This window comes from Epinephelus fuscoguttatus, linkage group LG9 (genome assembly GCF_011397635.1).
Source record: "Epinephelus fuscoguttatus linkage group LG9, E.fuscoguttatus.final_Chr_v1".
NCBI classification, from domain to species: domain Eukaryota; kingdom Metazoa; phylum Chordata; class Actinopteri; order Perciformes; family Serranidae; genus Epinephelus; species Epinephelus fuscoguttatus.
The window spans coordinates 21,065,289-21,084,475 of NC_064760.1; the positions used below are offsets into that span (position 1 = coordinate 21,065,289).

The 19,187-nt window shown below is 43.0% G+C and overlaps 1 protein-coding gene across 5 annotated transcripts in view; it reads right to left on the minus strand.

Moving 5' to 3' along the window:
- The window catches only part of mid2 (midline 2), a 251,809-nt gene that overhangs the window by 105,609 nt on the left and 127,013 nt on the right, over nt 1-19,187 (minus strand). For all 5 annotated transcript variants that reach the window (XM_049586023.1, XM_049586024.1, XM_049586022.1 and 2 more), the window contains one exon: nt 7,318-8,198. In XM_049586023.1, coding sequence (XP_049441980.1) covers nt 7,318-8,142 — 825 coding nt within the window. In that variant the 5' untranslated portion in view covers nt 8,143-8,198. The remainder of the gene's footprint in view (nt 1-7,317; nt 8,199-19,187) is intronic.

Sequence of the window (19,187 nt, forward strand, 5' to 3'; positions counted from 1 at the left end):
GTTTGGCGTACAATCAGATTAGACGAGCTGAAGTCTATTCAGTCGGAAAGTACAAGTGAGTTTGTGGATGTGATTTAATGCACACCAATTCATGTGTCTGCGTGAGTTCTAATGCACACATGCACAAGCTTGCCTCTGGATTTAGCAAAGCAAATGGGTGTAACTACAGCGGGAGTGAAGTCAGCAGCGGGAAAAGACGTGATGCACACATCGCACAGAAAAAAGAGTTAGACAGTGCCTTAAGGAGCTTAGATGGGGGAGAAGGAGAAGATATGAGGGTTGAGAGGGGTGAAGGAAGAAAACGGTGGGGATAAAGGGAAAGAAGCAGGGCTGGAGGGACTGAGGGAATTGAAGAGAGGGGAGAGTTAGAGAGCAAACGGAGGAGAGAAGAGGGGAAGGGGGGTGGTGGTGGTGGTGTCAGTGTGCTATAACTTCTCTTCCCAAAACAGGAATTAATCCAATAATCGCTTGAAAATGTTTTGCATATTTCTTCATTCTTCTCATGTACATAACAGACTATCATCTGGTACAAGTATGCGTGAGACCTGTCAACACCTTGGAGACGCGCACACACGCAACGACAAATCCCACGGCTGTAGGGTTAGTGCGCGTATGACGCCACCGAGAGTTGAAAGATCCGGAGTCTTTAAGTTTATCTGCTGCTTATTTCAAGTGTCGCTCCGAGTGTCACAAATGTCAGCAGCCCTGCTATAGGCTTTGCTGCCATGTCAGCTCATTAGCACTTGATGCTAAAAGCACATACACTTCAAACCCACAAGAGCCTGAGAGTCAGTAAATGAACTGCCAGTAATAAGAGAAGAAAAGAGAAAGACTTCTTATCCTTGTGATGTGATCCATTTATCATCGTTTGTCCATTTCCTTTAGTCTTTGTCCAGTTTCTTCCTCATCTCTTCTTCTTCTTTCAGCTTCTCTTCGACTACCTTTTTTATTCAGGTGTGCTTTTTAACCAAACGATGACTAATGTGGACTGATGTGTGCTTTTTAGGTGCCGGGGAGCAAGTGAGATAGAGTGACTATACAGACAATGTCTCATGAGAGAGCAGACATAAAGAGGACACTACCCCATACACACACACACACACACACACACACAGACACAGGCAACAAAATGAAAAACTATATTTAGTAAAATTGGACAGATGACATGTGGATAATGTAGATAAGGGCAGATAAGCCCGAAGTGGCAAAAGCAACGAACAAATGAGTCAGTGAACAAATCACTGAAAGCCTGAGATAATAGATGAGAAATGATGTCGCTGGCTTGCACATTTTTCTTCACAAGCGTCTGCTCGCTTAAGAGGTTCATTATTAATGGAGCAATTTAACATTTGTTAATAATATGTTTGTTTACTTTCCTCTCCAGAGTTAGATGAGAAGATTGATACCACTCTCATATCAGTGTGGTAAATATGAAGCTGAAGCCAGAAGCTGGTTAGCTTAGCTTAGCATAGGGACTGAGAGGATGGGGAAACAGCTAGCATGGCTCTGTCCAAAGCTAACAAAATCCGCCTACAAGCAGCTATAAAGCTAACTAATTACTAAGTATATCTCAACTGTTCAGCCTGTTAAAAAAAGAAGAGTAAAAACAACAATTGGATCAGTCAAACTAATAATAAAGTCAATCAAATCAAATTCGCCATTTTATGTTTGCTGTGTGTGGGACAGACGCTGTGTCCAAAATCGCATACTGTGCTATAAATACCCAATATGAGCATTTTTGTTCAAACACATTTCTGTGTAAAACTAATATATATCTTTTCGGACACACTGAGCCTCCTTGCCAGCTGGAGAAAGGTAACCATGGTAACCTGTGCCTATCTCAGCTCTACCGGTATTTGCAATACCTGACAGCAAGCGTGATCATGTTGGCTACGTCCCCCTTTTCCCGCTCATTTATATCACATAATACTACTAACATTAGCCTCTTCATTAGCGTTAGCTAGCTGCTGAGTTAACTCAGTTAACATTTCAACCAGTTAAACAGCCTCAGTCACTGTCCGCCATCGTCTGTTATGAACGTTGTTGTCACTACAGCATGGAATTGTGGGATATGTGCTTGCATGCTGTAAAAGTTCACTGGAAACAGTATGCTATTCACGTACTACTGGTTTCATATTAAGGTTTCAAACACGCTAAAAAATATTCCACACACTAATTTAGCGTGCTACATAGCATGTTAGTATAGCATTTTGAACACAGTCTATACCTTTGCTGCTAACTGCTTTCAGCCAAGAGTAAGTCTGAGTGCTAACCTAAGCTAACTGACTGCTGCGTCTAGTGATGTATAGTCAGATGAGAGAGAGATTTTCTCATCAAACTCTCTGCAACAGTAAGTGCATTTACTCGAATCAAGATGCCAACAGTAACGGAAACGCAAAAGGACTTCTCTTGACAAGGCAAAAAAACCCCCCTAAGAATCTTAGATAAAATCTTGCAGGATTGGAAATTGGACCTTAACTCTTAAAGACAGCAACAACACTACTTTCACCTCTTCTAGCTTCAGCATACCCACATATGTATCAAAGCAAGCCCATTCACCTAAAAAAATATCATAAGTACCTCTGCAAAACCTCTGCTTTGCATTTTGCACTAATAAATGCAAATGAACCTGAACACTCAACTCTTAAGTTGTGATCAGTCTTGAACCATCTGGTAGACATTCTCACCTACACTGCTGCAAATTCACCTTTAATGTTTCACTTTTTCACCTTCCAGTGCGACATCACACATGTAACACACCAAAATCTTGTGCTGAGAGCAAAAACACACTTCGGCTTTTTAATTTTGTCTATCCAGCCTCTGATAGGGGGATGTTAGGCTGCCACAAAATTACACTCTAATGAGCCACAGACACTTCCAAAGCAGCAGGTGATGAGACATTCACTTCTACAACAGAATGTATCTTAGCTGGAAGAGGTTTCAGTGAATCTGATTGTGTGAAAACAAATAAAAATCTAAAGTGTAGTGCCTTTAAGCCGCAGTCTTTTTAAGAATATCAAAGTAAAACATTATTACCAAGGTCTGCCAATTATAAGACACAAATGTCTTTGCTTCTGAGCAGAGAGCTCTGCTTAGCAGCTGCCTGGGGAATTAACTCACATCCCAGCATGCCGTTTCAGCTGTGGCACATTCTGTCTTTTACAGCGCTGGCACTTGTTGGCATTTTCTCCCCTGAAATATCCACCCTCCTTGCCTGAGGGAAGCTTACCTTTCCCTTAATGTGCGAGAAATCATTCAGTGACAGAGTAGCTCCCAGCGTACACAGCAGACAGAGGAAATAATGTGAAGGGTAATCTAGAGGTCAAAGATCAACTGGAGTGAGGCAGGGGTCAAACAGAGGCAAGTGAATGCAATCACTTAGCGGAACTGACGAGCGGCCAATTAGGAGAGCTGACTGGGTCACTGAAGGACACCAGTCAATAACATCCTTAGTTACATATGACTGAAAACACAACCAAGAGCATGCTGATGGATGCCGGTATTAAAAAGACACAGAGGAAAGGGGGAATGCAGTGGAAGACACACACACACACCCCTTTTTGACCTACATCTTCCATGATTAGCTATGCACAAAAAGGACTTCCTCTCCTCCGCCTTGCCATGAGTGAGAAGAAGATTATAAGTTAGCTGCCACTGCCACTGGTGAGCTGAGCCGGAGCTCGGACTGGGGCCGGTCTCCTCCCAGATTTGGGGTAGATTGGGGATTTCAAAGTCATGCAAGTTCAAAGCCTTGGCTGGGGAACGTTCAAAAGAACCACAGTCAGCCATGAAGTGGAGAGGAAAGGAGGGGGGAGAGCTAGTTAGCTACTTACAGTAAACTCTCCCACAGTCTGTAGAGAATATAGTGGCAGGAGAGGGGCAGGGATGTTAAAAAAAGAGAAGGGTAAATGCTAGTGAAAATAAACTCTCTGCTCCAGTGGGTTAAGTCGATGAGAGGTGCTGAGCAGGTGGAATTTTGCTGACACGTTGGTGCAAAACTGAGAGTTTTGGCAGCGGAAATCATCAATATTACAGAATGTGGGATTGCGTTTTCACTGAATCACTGCTGTTGTTGTGTTCACCTCCAGACCCAATGAGATGGATTTTTGTTGTACATAGAACGTTAACAATGTCTCTTGAAACGCTTCTAACATATCCTCACGCCCACACTTGTGTAACGTAGAGTGACAAAAATAAGCCCAAATGCGAGACCATTAAAATGTACTTTCTTTGTGGGAAAGAACACAAAGCTACGGCGCAAACACACACCTTTCTACAGATAAGGCCCTAAAACTGCCAATGTGGTGCTTTCTCAGGTTTCTATTTCTCTCTGTGTGCTAAACAATGCCATTCATTTGACACCGTGGCAACACCCTCACACCCGGGGACAGAAAACATCAATGGAATTTCCTCAATCTAGATGACTTTGGAGATTTACAGTATGAATTACAAAGGATTGTGCTCTCAATTAGGAGATTTGCTTTTAAAATTGAGATAATATGTACTGTCTTTTCACACCACGCAGTGTCAAAACTGGGAGCATCTGGAACTTTCACCCATTATATTTTCAGATAGTAACAGTAAAGTTATCTCTACCAGACTACAGGGCAAATACCAGAGCTGCATCTAAAATTCATGTCGGGGCATCATCTGAATTCCAACACAGATGGAGATATTACTGCTTTTAGTTTGGGGTTTGCTGTCTGTGCAGACACATAGTTACACACCATTAAAGAAAACAATGAGAATATAGAAGAATGTGCTATTGTCACTGATATATCATCCCCTAGTATATTGACCATTATGTTGTTGATTGGTTTATTGTAACAATAAGGGTTCTCATTCCCAGGGTAAGTGTCAAATGGTCTTAATCAGAGTAATTGCTGGGTATGTCTACGCACAGTCCAGTCACCAGAAGAATATGTTTGCATTGTATGTCTCTGCCAACCACAAATATGTTACATTTGCAAGTTTGTTATGCATCATATAAGAGTTTCTACAGTGACAAAATATATGGGCTGACTGTCATCGGGAAGTGGGGGGAACGATGGATGGCGTGTCACCATGGCAGGAAGCCTGCCAAGCTGCAGATCACTGTAGACCACTGTTTGAGACCAACATACAAGAAAAAACTGTGTTTTAGTGAGTAACTGCTGTGTTTCCATCAGCTTTCAGTGACTCTAAACGTGGGTGTTGTATAGCAACCGGTCACTGTTTTTCCAGTGGCTGTTTAGGCTTCAAACAGGAGGTTTTCTTAGTGACCTGTCAATGTTTTTCCAGACGGTTTTTAAGCATCGAACGTGGAGGTTTTCTTAGTGACCTGTCAATGTTTTTCCAGATGGTTTTTAAGCATCGAACGTGGAGGTTTTCTTAGTGACCTGTCAATGTTTTTCCAGACGGTTTTCAGGCTTCAGACAGGAGGTTTTCTTAGTGATCTGTCACTGTTTGTCCATCGGACTTTTAGGCTTCAAAGGTGGATGTTTTGTAGCAACCTGTCACTGTTTGTCCATCGGACTTTTAGGCTTCAAAGGTGGATGTTTTGTAGCAACCTGTCAGTTTTTTCATTGGACCTTTCGGCTCCAAAGGTGGATGTTTTGTAGCAACCTGTCACTGTTTTCCATCGGACTTTTAGGCTTCAAAGGTGGATGTTTTGTAGTGACATGAGAGCAGAACCGCCAGGTTTTGTAATAGACTCAGTCAATAACCCCCTTCTCAATCTCCTACTGATCTCTGGTCTGAGCTTGATGAGCTTTGTATTAGTTTACGCATATGTAAATTTTTTCTATCTATTTATTTTTATGTTTATCATTCACACAAGAACTTTTGCTACTGATGTTTAGTTTTATCCAAATTTTATTCAGAGAGCCAATGCAACAAAAATTTGCTCTAATGTGAATGACAATAAAGTCCATCATCTATCTATCTTTTAAAGGTCCAAATATGGATGTTTTGTAGCAACCTGTCATTGTTTTTCCCAGCAGCTTGTTAGACTCCAAACATGGGTGTTTTATAGTGACCCGACCCTGTTATTCACAGCGCCTTTTTAGGCTCCAAATATGGATTTGTAGCAACCTGTCACTGTTTTTCCCAGGGGCTTTTTAGTTTTCAAGTGTGGGTGTTTTGTAGTGACCCATTGGCGATGGTAGTGGCACAAAAAGCGGTTGTTTTTTCAGATAGACATCACTGCTTTCCCTGCCAGGATTGTGCCCCCAAAACAAGTATTTTAAGCCAAACCCTGATATTTTCCTCACCATAACTGAGTGGTTATTTTGCCTAAACCTTACCATAAGTAACCAAAGGATTGCTGAAATGTTAAGTTTAAACCTATTTGCCATATAATAATGTGCAACTGTAACATAACGTGGCTTGCAAAAACATAATATGCCAACATTTTTCTGGTGATTGGGTTGCTATGCCAGTATACAACAAGTAAGGGATAACATACTCATCACATTCTCATTCCTTGTCCTGCTATGAAAGTTGAATCAAATTCACAGAAGCAATCCCAGATTGATAATTCAATTTAAGTATTCATTTAACATATGCTGGTGTAAATTCAGTTACACTGCAAGCTTCTGTGATAATGTTTCATTTTGGAAAAAGGTAGCACAAATGAAGTGTGTAAATACTTCAAAGACATACACACACACGGTAAAAGTTTTTAGGCCAGCTGATGCGGCTGGCTGCTTTAGGTCTTTAGTGGTGGAATTAGCTCTAGCTAGTGCCTCTCTCTGTTGTTTTTCACCCTGATTCAGCAGTCCTGGACTTTACGCAGAGCCTCTGAAAGCTCAGTGGCCACGGGGAATGCCAGCTCATCGACTATTATAATGACGGCCTCCCTATTGCTCTCCATCTCTCTCTGCCCTTCTCACCAGCACACCATCCCAATTGTCTCTCTCACTCTCTGTTTGCCATCTGTCTTTCTGTCCTTCTTGTTGGACAAAGGCTGGTGTGAGTGTGTATGATGCAATTGTGGCAGCGCTGAAAGTTCACAGTCAACAGAAATGCACAGAAAGAACATTCCCAAGGTAGGAATGGATGGATTAAAGATTTTGCTGTTTGGCAAACTGCAAACAAAGATATCGTAATGAATGTTGCAGGCTATAAATGAGAAACTCTTTGCAAGAATGGAAATGAGCCTTAAAGCTCAACAGTGAATCATCAATCTCTTTCAATCATTTCTGATTCCAGATGGTGACTTACCTTGCTTCACTAACACTGAAGTCAAACAACACAGAACAGGAGCAGTACACAGAAATTGTTGCTGATATGACATTATCGCATGCTTTGTTAACTGGAAAGGACGTGGGGACTAACCTTGAGCTTATCGAAGCGTTCAGTCAGTGAGGACACCTGGTGCTCTCGGTGGCGCCCCACCAGCTTGCAGAGGGCACAAATGAGCTGGTCATCCACCAAGCAGTACATGTTGACCTTCTCATTCTCGTGCTCCAGGCAGGTCAGGCCGCGGATGTGAGTGTCAGGCACCGGCTCCACCAGACGATGGCTGGTGAACGGCTTCTTGTTAGGGTGTGTCGCGCGGAGGCACCGGTCGCAGTACGACACCTCACACGTGACACACGTCTTGACAGCCTCACGCGGCGGATCCTGCTCGCAGAACTGGCAGCTGATGCGTGGATCCATTTTAGCAACAACAGCTGGGCTGTGGTTTGCGTTGGTGTGGTTGGCGTGATTGGTGTGGTTGGCGTGCGGGTGGGAGTGGCTGGAAGTGGCCGGGCTGCCGCGGGCGCTACTTCCACTCGTGCCACCTCCACCGCCGCCAATTGTTCCAGCTATTGTACCGCTAATGGTGGCGGTGTAGGGCCGCTGCGGCTGCAGACGCCGGCTCTCAGTGGGGGAATTGGGGCCGCTAAGGGAGGCCTTTTGAAAGCGGTCAATGATGTTCTGCAGCGTCACATTGCGCTTTAGGCCCTCCAGGCCGCGGTGATTCAGCGTGATGACGTAACGACAAGTGGGGCACTGAAAGGCCGATATAGACTCGAGGGGCTTGCTGGTGGAGCAGTGAGACACCAAGATGCGGTGGGCGCAGTTAAAACACAGGCTGTGGGCACAGGGCAAGAGCAGGGGATCTTCAAACAACTCCAGGCAGATCGGGCAGGTCAGCTCAGACTCCAGTGTTTCCATCTTCAGTTGAACCAATCTAGAGGTGACATCAAATCCCACGGAAGCTGGCCAATCACCTGCATTAAAAAGAAGACAGACATGTATGAGTATTCACAGGTACACATTAAAAACACCTGCAATTAGGAACTGTCCTGCAATTTTGTTCCTGAGCTACTTTTCATTGAATAAACTGTACAGAACTCAGGAATTTGCCCATCTTTGATTTTAAAGTCTGGGTAAAGTAAAATCAGAGATTTGTTTCTAAACACGTAAGACATGTTATGTACTGGAGTCAACCTTATCATAACCCCTCCCCTACACTATATACACACTACAGGTTTCAGTGATTCTCAGTAGTCAGGACTAAGGGGCAGAGAGAGACAGTTTTTTAGGCAAATCTGCTTTATTGTGGTAGTGACATAGAGTTTGAACAATATGCTGGACCCCAACCCAGGCCACTGCAATAAGGATTCAGCCTTAATGATGCGCGCTCAAACCGGAAATCTACTGAGGCGCCCCATATGTATGTGTTTGACAGAAAGGGAGCAAAAGAGAGACAAAAAGAGAGAAGGTGGAAGGTTGACTATTACATGCAATGTTTCTGTAAGGTATACTTTACTTAAAAAAGCTGCTTTGTCACTTTAGCCTCGTTTCCATCAAACACTGTTGGTATGGTACCTTTGGAACCAATTTTTTTTCCTCAGAGTGAGGATTAGAATATGCTGTTCACGTGACTTGTTTGAAATTAATATATATACATGCTTGTAGATCCACTCATTACTAAAAGTGTATGTCATATAAAAACTAATGAAATGGTCAAAGATGTCAATGTAAAATTGAATGTGTGTTGATGGATTCACAACGTCAACTAATGTATTGAGGAATATTACAAGTAAACGTTCCACCTTGAAAGTCTCCAGCAGTATTTTTTTCTCTGTCTCTAGCTGCTGCGAGAGGCAACAAACATCCTTTCATTTTATAGTCACAGTCTGCTAATAAAACTCTCCACAGTATGAACAGTGGTTACAGCCTCAAAACCAGCCACAACTCAGCCCTGAGCAGAGTGACCGTCTGCTACTGACCAATCAACAGACTACAGTGTTCACAGCTCCACCTTTTAGTACCAGATCTGTGTGCTAGGTATCCCAACAAAGGGGTGAACGGTAAATAACGGTCCCATTGGTACCACCCACAACTTTTCACAGTGGAAACGGTAAAAAGCATAGGGAACTGAACTGAATTGCACCCTACTGCTTGGTGGAAACGGGACTACAGTCACATATAGATGCTACATTGTCTACATCGGTTTGTTGCTGTGACAACTTTGCCACCGTATCGGACTTTTCTGTGGTGTGACAAACACCTAACACATATTTATTTTTGCTTTAACTGGGCTTTGACTGAATCAGTCATGAGATACTGGCTCCATGTAAGATGGGCTGGCCTGTGCAGATTCAGCAGAAACATCACTGACACACACACATTTTCTTCTACTGATATCAGCAGCTCAGCTTACACAACTGTGGTATGGTCTGGAGTTCTATCGGAAGAAGTGAAACGAGTGCACGAACAACGAGGAAAAGATAAAGGTTAGCTGAAAGGTAGGGAAGAAGTAAAAATCAATGGAGTGAAGAGAATAGTAAAGAAAGGCAGAGACAGATGTTCAGCAGCAGACGAGGAGAAAGGAAGACAAACTAGTAAAGCTGAGGACTTCAACATTTCTGTAAAACTGACAGACTCTTAACCTTACATTTTTCGACTCTTTATTTTTCCTCATGTATTCTACTTCCACCTGTCTTTCTCCAGCTCACCACTGACTTTGTCTGTTTTATAAGGCGTCTGTGGTGAGATCGGCTCGACTTATCAAGCAATAAACACTTAACTCCAAGGACATTTCAACTTTTAAAGCATAATCCCAACAACAATTTCAAGTGGGGCAGTCAAAACAGGGCCTGAGCTAAACAAGAAAATTGATTTCATATCCTCCGCCTCTTTCTCCAAGCCCTCCGAATCTCAGCACCTTGTAGCCTGCATATCAAGCTGTCTCCCCTGGGTGGCCTTAAAACCACTGACATGAGAAATCACCAATAACCACCAGCCTCCAACCCCCACCACACCTCCACACTCTGATTCAGTGGCAAACCCTGTAGCAGCGCGGCTTGCAGTGACTCGCCATCCTTTAAAAGAAACAAAGCAGGCACCGTGAAACTACAGTATTAAACTGGACGACCCCAGATAGCTGACAGTGACAATTTCATTAGCTGAGGTTGTTCCTGAAAGACTGCCCTCGTCTCCCTCTGTGCCAGTCATGCAGGATTTACTGATGACTGGGTTTTGCCGGTTATGACTAATCAAAAAGTACCTCTCACCTTTAGGACACGGCAACTCCTATGAGTGACCTCTCTGAAGCTTACGTTGCTGTGTACATAAAGATGACGACACTCAGACACTAAGAAAAACTTTTAACTCATAGGTCAACACGTTATCAGAAAAAGGGCAGTTGATGGAAAGGACACTAACACTACTGAGATAGTCTAACAACAGGTTCTCCTTAAATACAATTTCAAAGTGAGGAGGGGCTGAGCATGAAATGAATGAGTATAAGTTCCCACAATGGGTTTTTATCATAGCAGCTCTATTTATCGGTAGGTTTATCCCATGACCGAGCATTCAGCCTCCTGGATTTTCAACTAAATACCATGTTTAACATCCATCAATCCATCTATCCTTATCCTGGGCCGGGTCGCAGGGGCAGCAGGCCAAGCAAAGCGCCCCAGACGTCCCTCCCCCCAGCAACACTTTCCAGCTCCTCCTGGCAGACCCTGAGGTGTTCCCAGGACGGATAACATATGTAAACCCTCCAGCATGTTCTGGGTCTGCCCTGGGGCCTCCTACCAGTGGAACATGCCCAGAACACCTCCAGCGGGAGGTGCCTAGGAGGCATCCTGATCAGATGCCTGAACCACCTCAACTGACCCCTTTTGATGCGAAATAGCAGCGGCTCTACTCCGAGCTCCCTCCAGATGTCCGAGCTCCTTTCCCTATCTCTAAGGCTGAGCCCAGCTACCCCACGAAGGAAACTCATTTCGGCTGCTTGTATCTACGATCTCATTCTTTCGGTCACTACCCAGAGCTCACGACCATAGGTGAGGGTTGGGATATAGACGGACAGGCGCAGCATCCACACCACTACAGAAGCTGCATCATACCGCAGATCCATCTCACGCTCCATTCTACCGTCACTCATGAACAAAACCTGGATGTTTAACACTGATTACTGGGATGTTGACCAAAAATTCAGTTTTTAAGTCGGTTTATTTTGAGTAATCAGCGTCACACTTAATTTTTGGTTAACATCCCAGTGTTTTGACCTGGCTGTTTGTGTTTAGTGTGTCTTAGTCTGCTGTTTATTTTAAAAAATCAATCAGTTAGTTGATGAAATGTTGAAAAAATTGTGAAAAAATAACATTCACAATTTCTCAGAGCCTGCGATGTCTTAAGTTTTCTTTTTTTGCCTGAATAACAGTCCAAAAGTGTACAGCTTTTCTCTCTCGTATGACAAAGAAAGTCAGCAAATCCTCACTTTTCAGAGACTAAAACACCAGAACATTCTGTATTTTTGCTTTAAAAATGACTTAAATAATGAGGCCATGAATCAAATTGTTTTTCTGTAAATCAGCTCATCTAGATGGTGCAGCTCTAACAGCATATATTGTGCATTTGGCAGTCAAAATGTGTTGAAGCTATGACCGTAATCAGTTATCCAGATGGATAATAGAATTCACATCTTGTTGTCAAAACATCACGCTGAGGAAGTGTGTCATTGTCTTTCTATTAAATCAGGCTCATATTAAGGTGTATCGAGTTAGCTCTGCCATTCACAGCCCATTTGCAGTAACGTTATTGCGCTGTGACACCATCCTAAATTGGTCGTGTGTGAATTCAGTTGCATTGAGGATTAAACAACTTTCCATAATCTCTGTGACCAGCAAAGTACAAGCTGAAGACAGGACTATATAAAGACAGAAACAGAGCTCAAAGGCTCAAACTCATTTGCACTAACAAAAGTCTCCTCCCTTCTGCTGCACCAGAAACCATGCCTCGACACTGAGCTGTGTTCAAAGCAAACATGATTTGAGCAGCAGCTAAGTGCTTGGGAAAGGCACTCAACTGAAGAAAGTAGTTATATGCAGGCAGCGGCTTCTTTGCAAAGTTCATTATCTGGAAAGGAAACAAATAACTTCTCGCAGCCAAGCATGCAGATATTATGCTGATAAAAGGCAATGGGCATTGTGTGTGTGTGTGTGTGTGTGTGTGTGTGTGTGTGTGTAAGAGGCTGTATATGAGGGCATGTTTTTGGTAGTTGTCTATGAGAAAGCTGTGGGCATGTGTGCACATAATGTCCTCCTCCAATATTCACCTTGGCTGCTATTTATCAGATGCTTTATGTGGTTGTTATCACACTGCCTGGCTGTATAAGGGATAAAGTGTGAGAGAGAGAGTTCAGAGCAGGCATGAGGTTCTGCTTCATCACGCCAACAATAGGTCTAATTTATCTCCGCTGTATCAGATAGTTGATAACCAGGGGCAGATGAATGGAAATAACCAGAGAAACAGGATGTGGGGGGGAGGTGATGAGGAGAGGCGAGGACAACCTTACGAGACCTTACGATGACAAGCAAGGCCACTGATCCCTGAAGTTTGTCCGCTCAAGGTACAAATACTGCATAGTTCTGCACATAAATCTCTAACCTACACCTTGTATAATCAGTGGCCTGTAATTTACATCTCATTCAATGTGGATACTTTACTTCCTAGCTGAAAAAACATTTTAATTTATTTGACAGGACTTTAGGATACACAGATTTGACTACTTCCTAAATCAATCTGGAAAGTTAATTTGATTTCAAAGTCATTGCAGAACTCAATAATAAGGATTATCCGATTGCTCAGGGCAAGGAAAAGAAGCCACTTCAAGGTAGTAAATCTAGCAACTGTACTGCCCGATTGGGAAAGTGATTTTTTAAAATTCTGAACACATTGGTTGTTGAGTTGAGCTGATGATGGAAGTAGCAAAGGAGTGTACCATCACACATCCTTCTCATCTCTACTGAGAGTTGCAAATGCGCAGCACCAATTGAGCACTCATGAGAAACTGGCAACGGTAAAGACAAAGTTCATGAGCTATAGCACATTCTTATTAACATGGAAACAGGAGTTTAGTTGGGTGGCGTCAAAGACTGTGGGCAAAACTTTAACTATGCACAGTTTGCCACAAGAGCAGGGCATATGTAACAGTCATTTTTTCATGACAATTATTAAGTCTTTATTGTTATTTGATAACCACTAATAAATGAATAATTTGTATAGGAGCAAGTAAAATTTCACTTTGGGCAAGTAGATTTCAGACCTGCAAAGGAGGACTGGGGCCATGTTAAAGAAAAACACTAAGAGACTAAGAGCTGGAGGACCCGCCTGCCGCTTCCCGGTGTGTGCCGGTCAGCGCCAGAGAGTCATGCCTAAGAACGGAACTGTGTGTGTCGGTGTTGCTCCGCTGTTGTAGGGAATGTGAATGGAAACGCATCCAATGCACAATCTAATGCACATACGATGGCATAACCCAGCTGTGTTAAACCGGGGGCTCCCTATCCCCACTGCTTTCAGGCAGCTTTAGGACGCAAAGCAGAACGGGATAAGTTGTAGGTATATAAATCAAAACACATTGAACACGATAATGCACGTGCAGCATCACCCAGATGTGCGATCGCCAGCAGCACCCTTCTATAATGGAGTCAGTAATACGACACAGCAACCTTTAGCGAAGGCGGAAGTGGAGCAGTGTGAAAACAATAAACAGTTTCTGGGAGGTAATGCGTTACGGGACATTGTAAATGTAATAATATCACCCGAAATCCTGTTGGTAAAGCATTATACTACTTCGGTACTGCTGACATATATCACTGTCACTCTAAGGGGGCGATCACACCTACAAGGAGCGCTAGAAATGAGACGCCAGTATAACAATTGATTCGCTATGATACGGCGCGTCTGACTGGTTTTCAAGCATTTTTTATGACAAGCGTCTTTCTGGAGTCTTTTAGACACGCGTTTGTTGATGCTGAAAGTTGAAATAATCTCAACTTTTGGACGTCAGGCGCCAGCAGCACCATAGCCCCGTCTTGGGTCCATTTTCAATGTTTTGATCGCCTGGTTGCGCACGCACCCCCGCTCTACAGGTGCTCCTCTTAAGGAGTGCTCATTGAAAGGGCGTTCCAGGTATTTCAAGCGTCTTTGAAGCGTCCACGTTTGTAGCGCCACCCGTAGGTGTGATTGGCCCCTAACACTGTTTGTACACACTCTGTCGCTTTTTTTTAAACCTGGAAATCCAGATGCCCCGCCCCTAGCAAATTCGAATTTGCACTGCATGGGAATCTGGCCCCGACAAGCAGAGCACGTTGAATCGCAAATTGGACGAATCAGATCAGTCTATCTGACAGAGGCGGGCTCTGGGCGGGCGTAACATGATGAGGACAGTGCTGCACCGAAGGAGTCAAAAAGTAAACAGCCAAGATGGCATGTGCCGAAGGAGCGCGTCCATTGAATTTAGCTTTGGAAGAAATGCTAAGCCAACTATACTGCCCTTTTTCCTTGAGAGAGGAACAGAAGACTGCCCTAGAAGGCTTTGCTTCCAGGAAGGACGTTTTTGCCGTTTTGCCGACGGGATACGGCAAAAGCATAATATATCAGTTACCCCACTGGTTGGCAAACAAATGGGGCTTACTACAATGAATATGTCACCTTGTTTTTTGCTCTGATTGGCCATCGTGCTATCCAACTGCATGCGGCAGCATTTGAAATGCCTCAGTTAGCGCCGCCCCTTGGGTAGGAAGGGTGTATCGGTGAGGGCCAGACTCAAAATCTTTCTAGATTTGAGTCTGGATTTCCAGGCTAGGTGTTTATACCATGTTACTAAACTTTCTGGTCTTTATCTGTGACTTTTTTTCTTCTAAAATTATGAGTTTAATATCGTAAAATTCCGACTTTATTCTCAAAATCTACAATTTTTTTTCCTTTAACGTGGCCCTAATCCTTCTTCCTAAAGACCCACTTGCCCGATCAGGAGAGTGGATAAAAACATTAACACTGAAAACTGCAGTGACATCAATATTTTCCCAAAGAATGAAGTTCTCTGTCACTGAGTCCAGCTCCAGTTCGAGCAACAGGTCGGCTCCATATGACTGCTGGTTCAGTGGTGAAATATGTCAACAACAGGAAACAAGGCTCACATTCATTAAGCCTCTCAGGATACACGTTGATCCAAGATCATCAGGTCATTGTGCGACCATGTGAACTTTACTCTACATTCGGGTCAAACTGGTGCAGCACAGAACAACGATGTCTTTTCATCGAATGATCAAGAAGACGTCAATTAATACTTTTGTTACTGCGCTTCATTAAATGATTTTCAACAAATCCTCCCTCTCTGCTTATCGGAATATGACAAATAAAACAAAGGAAGCCTCACAAATCCCTCAGTACCCGTCTTACTCACAGAAAAAAACATGTTTCATCACTGCAAATATGTTGTGGGATTATACATCATTCAAGACAGCAGTTTCATAACAAGAACGCTATATAGAAAGAGAGACGGAAACAAAATCAAAACCCTCAATTATTAGGCTCATCATCTCAACACAGATGAGTGCATGACCCTCATCCTGGATTCACACAAATGTTGACTGAATCAGCAGTGTCACTTTATTCCCTAGGACAGAGCTCAACAGCGCTGCTTATGCTGATGTTAATGTGACTGTGTTTAACGGAGCATGGTGTTATAATTAACACCAAGCTTTAACACACCATCACCAGGCCCATTAAGCTTTAGCTATGTCACTCTGGGGAGACAATGCCGGCTATGATAGGAGCCACTTGGGGACCAGAAACGCTAGCTTCATGGTGAAGGCGTTGTTTCTGCAGACAGGCTGGCACGCACACACACACACACACACACACACACACACACACACACAGAGCTGCACATTTACAAGCACAAACTCTCTCTGTCTCGTTGTCTCTCTTCATCTGCCATTCTTGTTAAGGTGAAGTGTCCCATCTGGAATGAGAACAGCTTGAGCTGGTGCTTGAGGAAAAACACACACACACACACACACACACAGTCACACACAAACCCAAGCAGAAACACACGCACACACACACACACAGACATAAAGCTGTGAGGCACTCACTCTGATCTATTGTTGTGCTGATTAATGTAGCAAGATTTTTAGGTCTCACTCAGAGATTTCTTGCAAAACAGATGAAAAAAAAAAAAAAAAAACAGGGACATCACTGATGAGTCATTAGTCTGTCTGAAGAGGCAGGAATGGATAAATAATTTTCTTTAGAGCACACATACACACACTCAGACTGTGAATGCTCGTCTGCTTCGGCTTAATACTTTTGATTCAGACATCCTTTTAACAGGTGTGAGTCCACATCTATAAGCAGAAAGCCATTTCAGCTGATGATTTGATGACTTAGATAATGACACATTCAAATCCAAAAGTAGCACGTTTGTGTTGTGGTTTTTCCTCACACAATAGGCTGCTTTATTTGAAAAGTTAAAATCCCATTGTGTGTTTGCTTTGCCAATAGGGACCTGTATGATTTTTATGTACAAGCGCAGCACACAATCATATACTGTATCTGATGCCTGGCCTGGTGCTTAACACAAAGGCAATCAGGCAGCTACCCTTGCTACTAAAGAGGTCAAAAGTTTAAAGGCCACAAATGCTGCTAATTGCTGTCAAAAAATACTGTAAATATCTAAAACGTTCCAAAGCTTACCAGCCCAATACGACTCCAATGCAAGGACTCGGTGTGTACACGGCAGCTGCGATTCGACTGACTGCATTTGTATCTAGTGTAGCAGCAGAAATGAATTCCTCTACCAGTTTATGAGAGATGACCTTGGGGAATGCCCCAGAATAGAAAACACTGATGTCACGGTTTCTGCCATTTCATAATCTGGCAAACATCGAAACAATAGAAGAGGCTGTTTATTTAAAAGCACAGTCACACTGTCCCCTGGGTGTATGCCTGCATGTCTATGAATTCGCTTTGTTGACGCATGTATCAGTCTAGAGAAAAGGCATTTGTGGAACAAAGATGATTATCCTTGCATAAACAATCCACTTGTAAAAACCAAATTGCTCCCCCATGACTTGTCATCGCACCAGCTGCAGAGCCAAATCGGGAGCTTAATGGACACTTTATGATGTTCGGATGAGGGGGCAACGGTCGATACGAATCGTCACACCTAGACCACTGAGCCAAAGACACAAGTGCACTCCCACTGCAGCGGTTATATTTAATTTTTAATAAAGGTGCAATGTCAAGAGCACAAAAGCTCTAATTCTTGCATTTCTGAGAGTGATGTTGGTGATCCTACGTCTACATTGTCATGTTTCAAAGAGTTCAAAACCTGCCTATTTACTGAGTATCCCATTACCCTGTTTTTTTGTACATGTACTTTTTATATCTAAATGCTGAACTGTATTATTTACTGCTTGATTACCTCATTTCCCCCACTGGGATCATTAAACATCTAATCTAATCTAATCTAATCCAAAAAAACAAAAGGCAGAGAACATTTTTTGCTTTCAAACCCTGACAAGTTCAAAACACTGAACCCATAATATGCCGATACTGACCGGACACAAGCAATAAATCCTTCCTTTACTGAAAACATTTCACTTCAAAGATACAAAGGATGTGCTACAGAGCAACCAGAGCCAGATGTTAGACATCTATCAAAGAGACTTGTTCCCCGGTTGGAAAGCAGAATAATAGATTACTTCCAGGAAAGGCTATGCTGCGGTGCAAGGTGGGGATTATATGGGTATTAACAAGGCGCATGCATGCGTTCACACCCATATGTGGATCCTTAACCTGGACAAACACATTGACACAGAGCACATACACTCATACTTTGAGCCACTGGTCACTACTTTGGTACCAGTAGCCTTCATCAGAGGCAACTGACTCAGTCCAGTCTGAACACTGTGAGACTCTCCAGTGAATCACCAGTTTTCATTGTCAGAGTCACAGTGTATCTGCCACCCCCTGTACCCCCCACTTCCGACTTCCAACCAATCCGTCCATCTGTACTCTCACTACTCTCTCTTCCCTAAGTGTACCTGGAATCTATCTATCTCACTGGAGGCTGTCAATCATGGGCTTATCACCGTAAAGGAAGAGCAGGAGAAAATCACACAGTTGAGGTTTAAAGGCTCTGGAGAGCAAGACAACAGTAAACAACAGCGGCAGGGGGCCGGCGGTCTTCCTTTTGCAGGGTCTCTGGAAAACACACCCTGAGACATTGTCATGTTTATACATTAAAGCTTGAGAAAGAAAAAAAACATTTCTCATTTTGGGAAAATGCATAACTTGTCATGACTGAAATGTGTTTTGGTAGCAAAGTGCTTTTTGGTAGTGGCTGATAAATGATTGAGACTTTAGTTGTGAAACAAACAGTTTAAACAAACACTTTAAAGAGAAGATAATTGAAGCCACAGGCAGTGTAGTCATTTACCATTCTCATTGTCTTCTAACATACTGCAGGTGATGAGAAAATTCAAATGAGTGCAAAACTTCACTAAAGATTAAGGGACATGTCAGAACTCTAACAACTCACTTGCTAATTAAATTGTTCTGGAGAAAGCTGGAAAAAAGGAGTTTTATCTTACGGCATGTGACCACATATGGATTTTAATGATGTTTCAACTTACACAGAAAGAACGCAGGTTTGTTCACTTTCTTGCTGAGAGTTAGATGAGAAGTCCAGATCAATACCACTCTCATGTGTGTACACTAGATATGAAGTAAGTGCCAGTAGACCGTTAGCGTAGGATAAAGATAGCTAGCCTCAATCTGTCCAAAGATTTAAAAAAATCCACCCACTAGCACCTTGAAAAATGGTTTACGTGCACAAGTGCGTTAAAAAATTATTCGGACGAACCTCGATTTCGGCAGATTTCTGCTTGTGGAAGCATATGTCTGAGCAA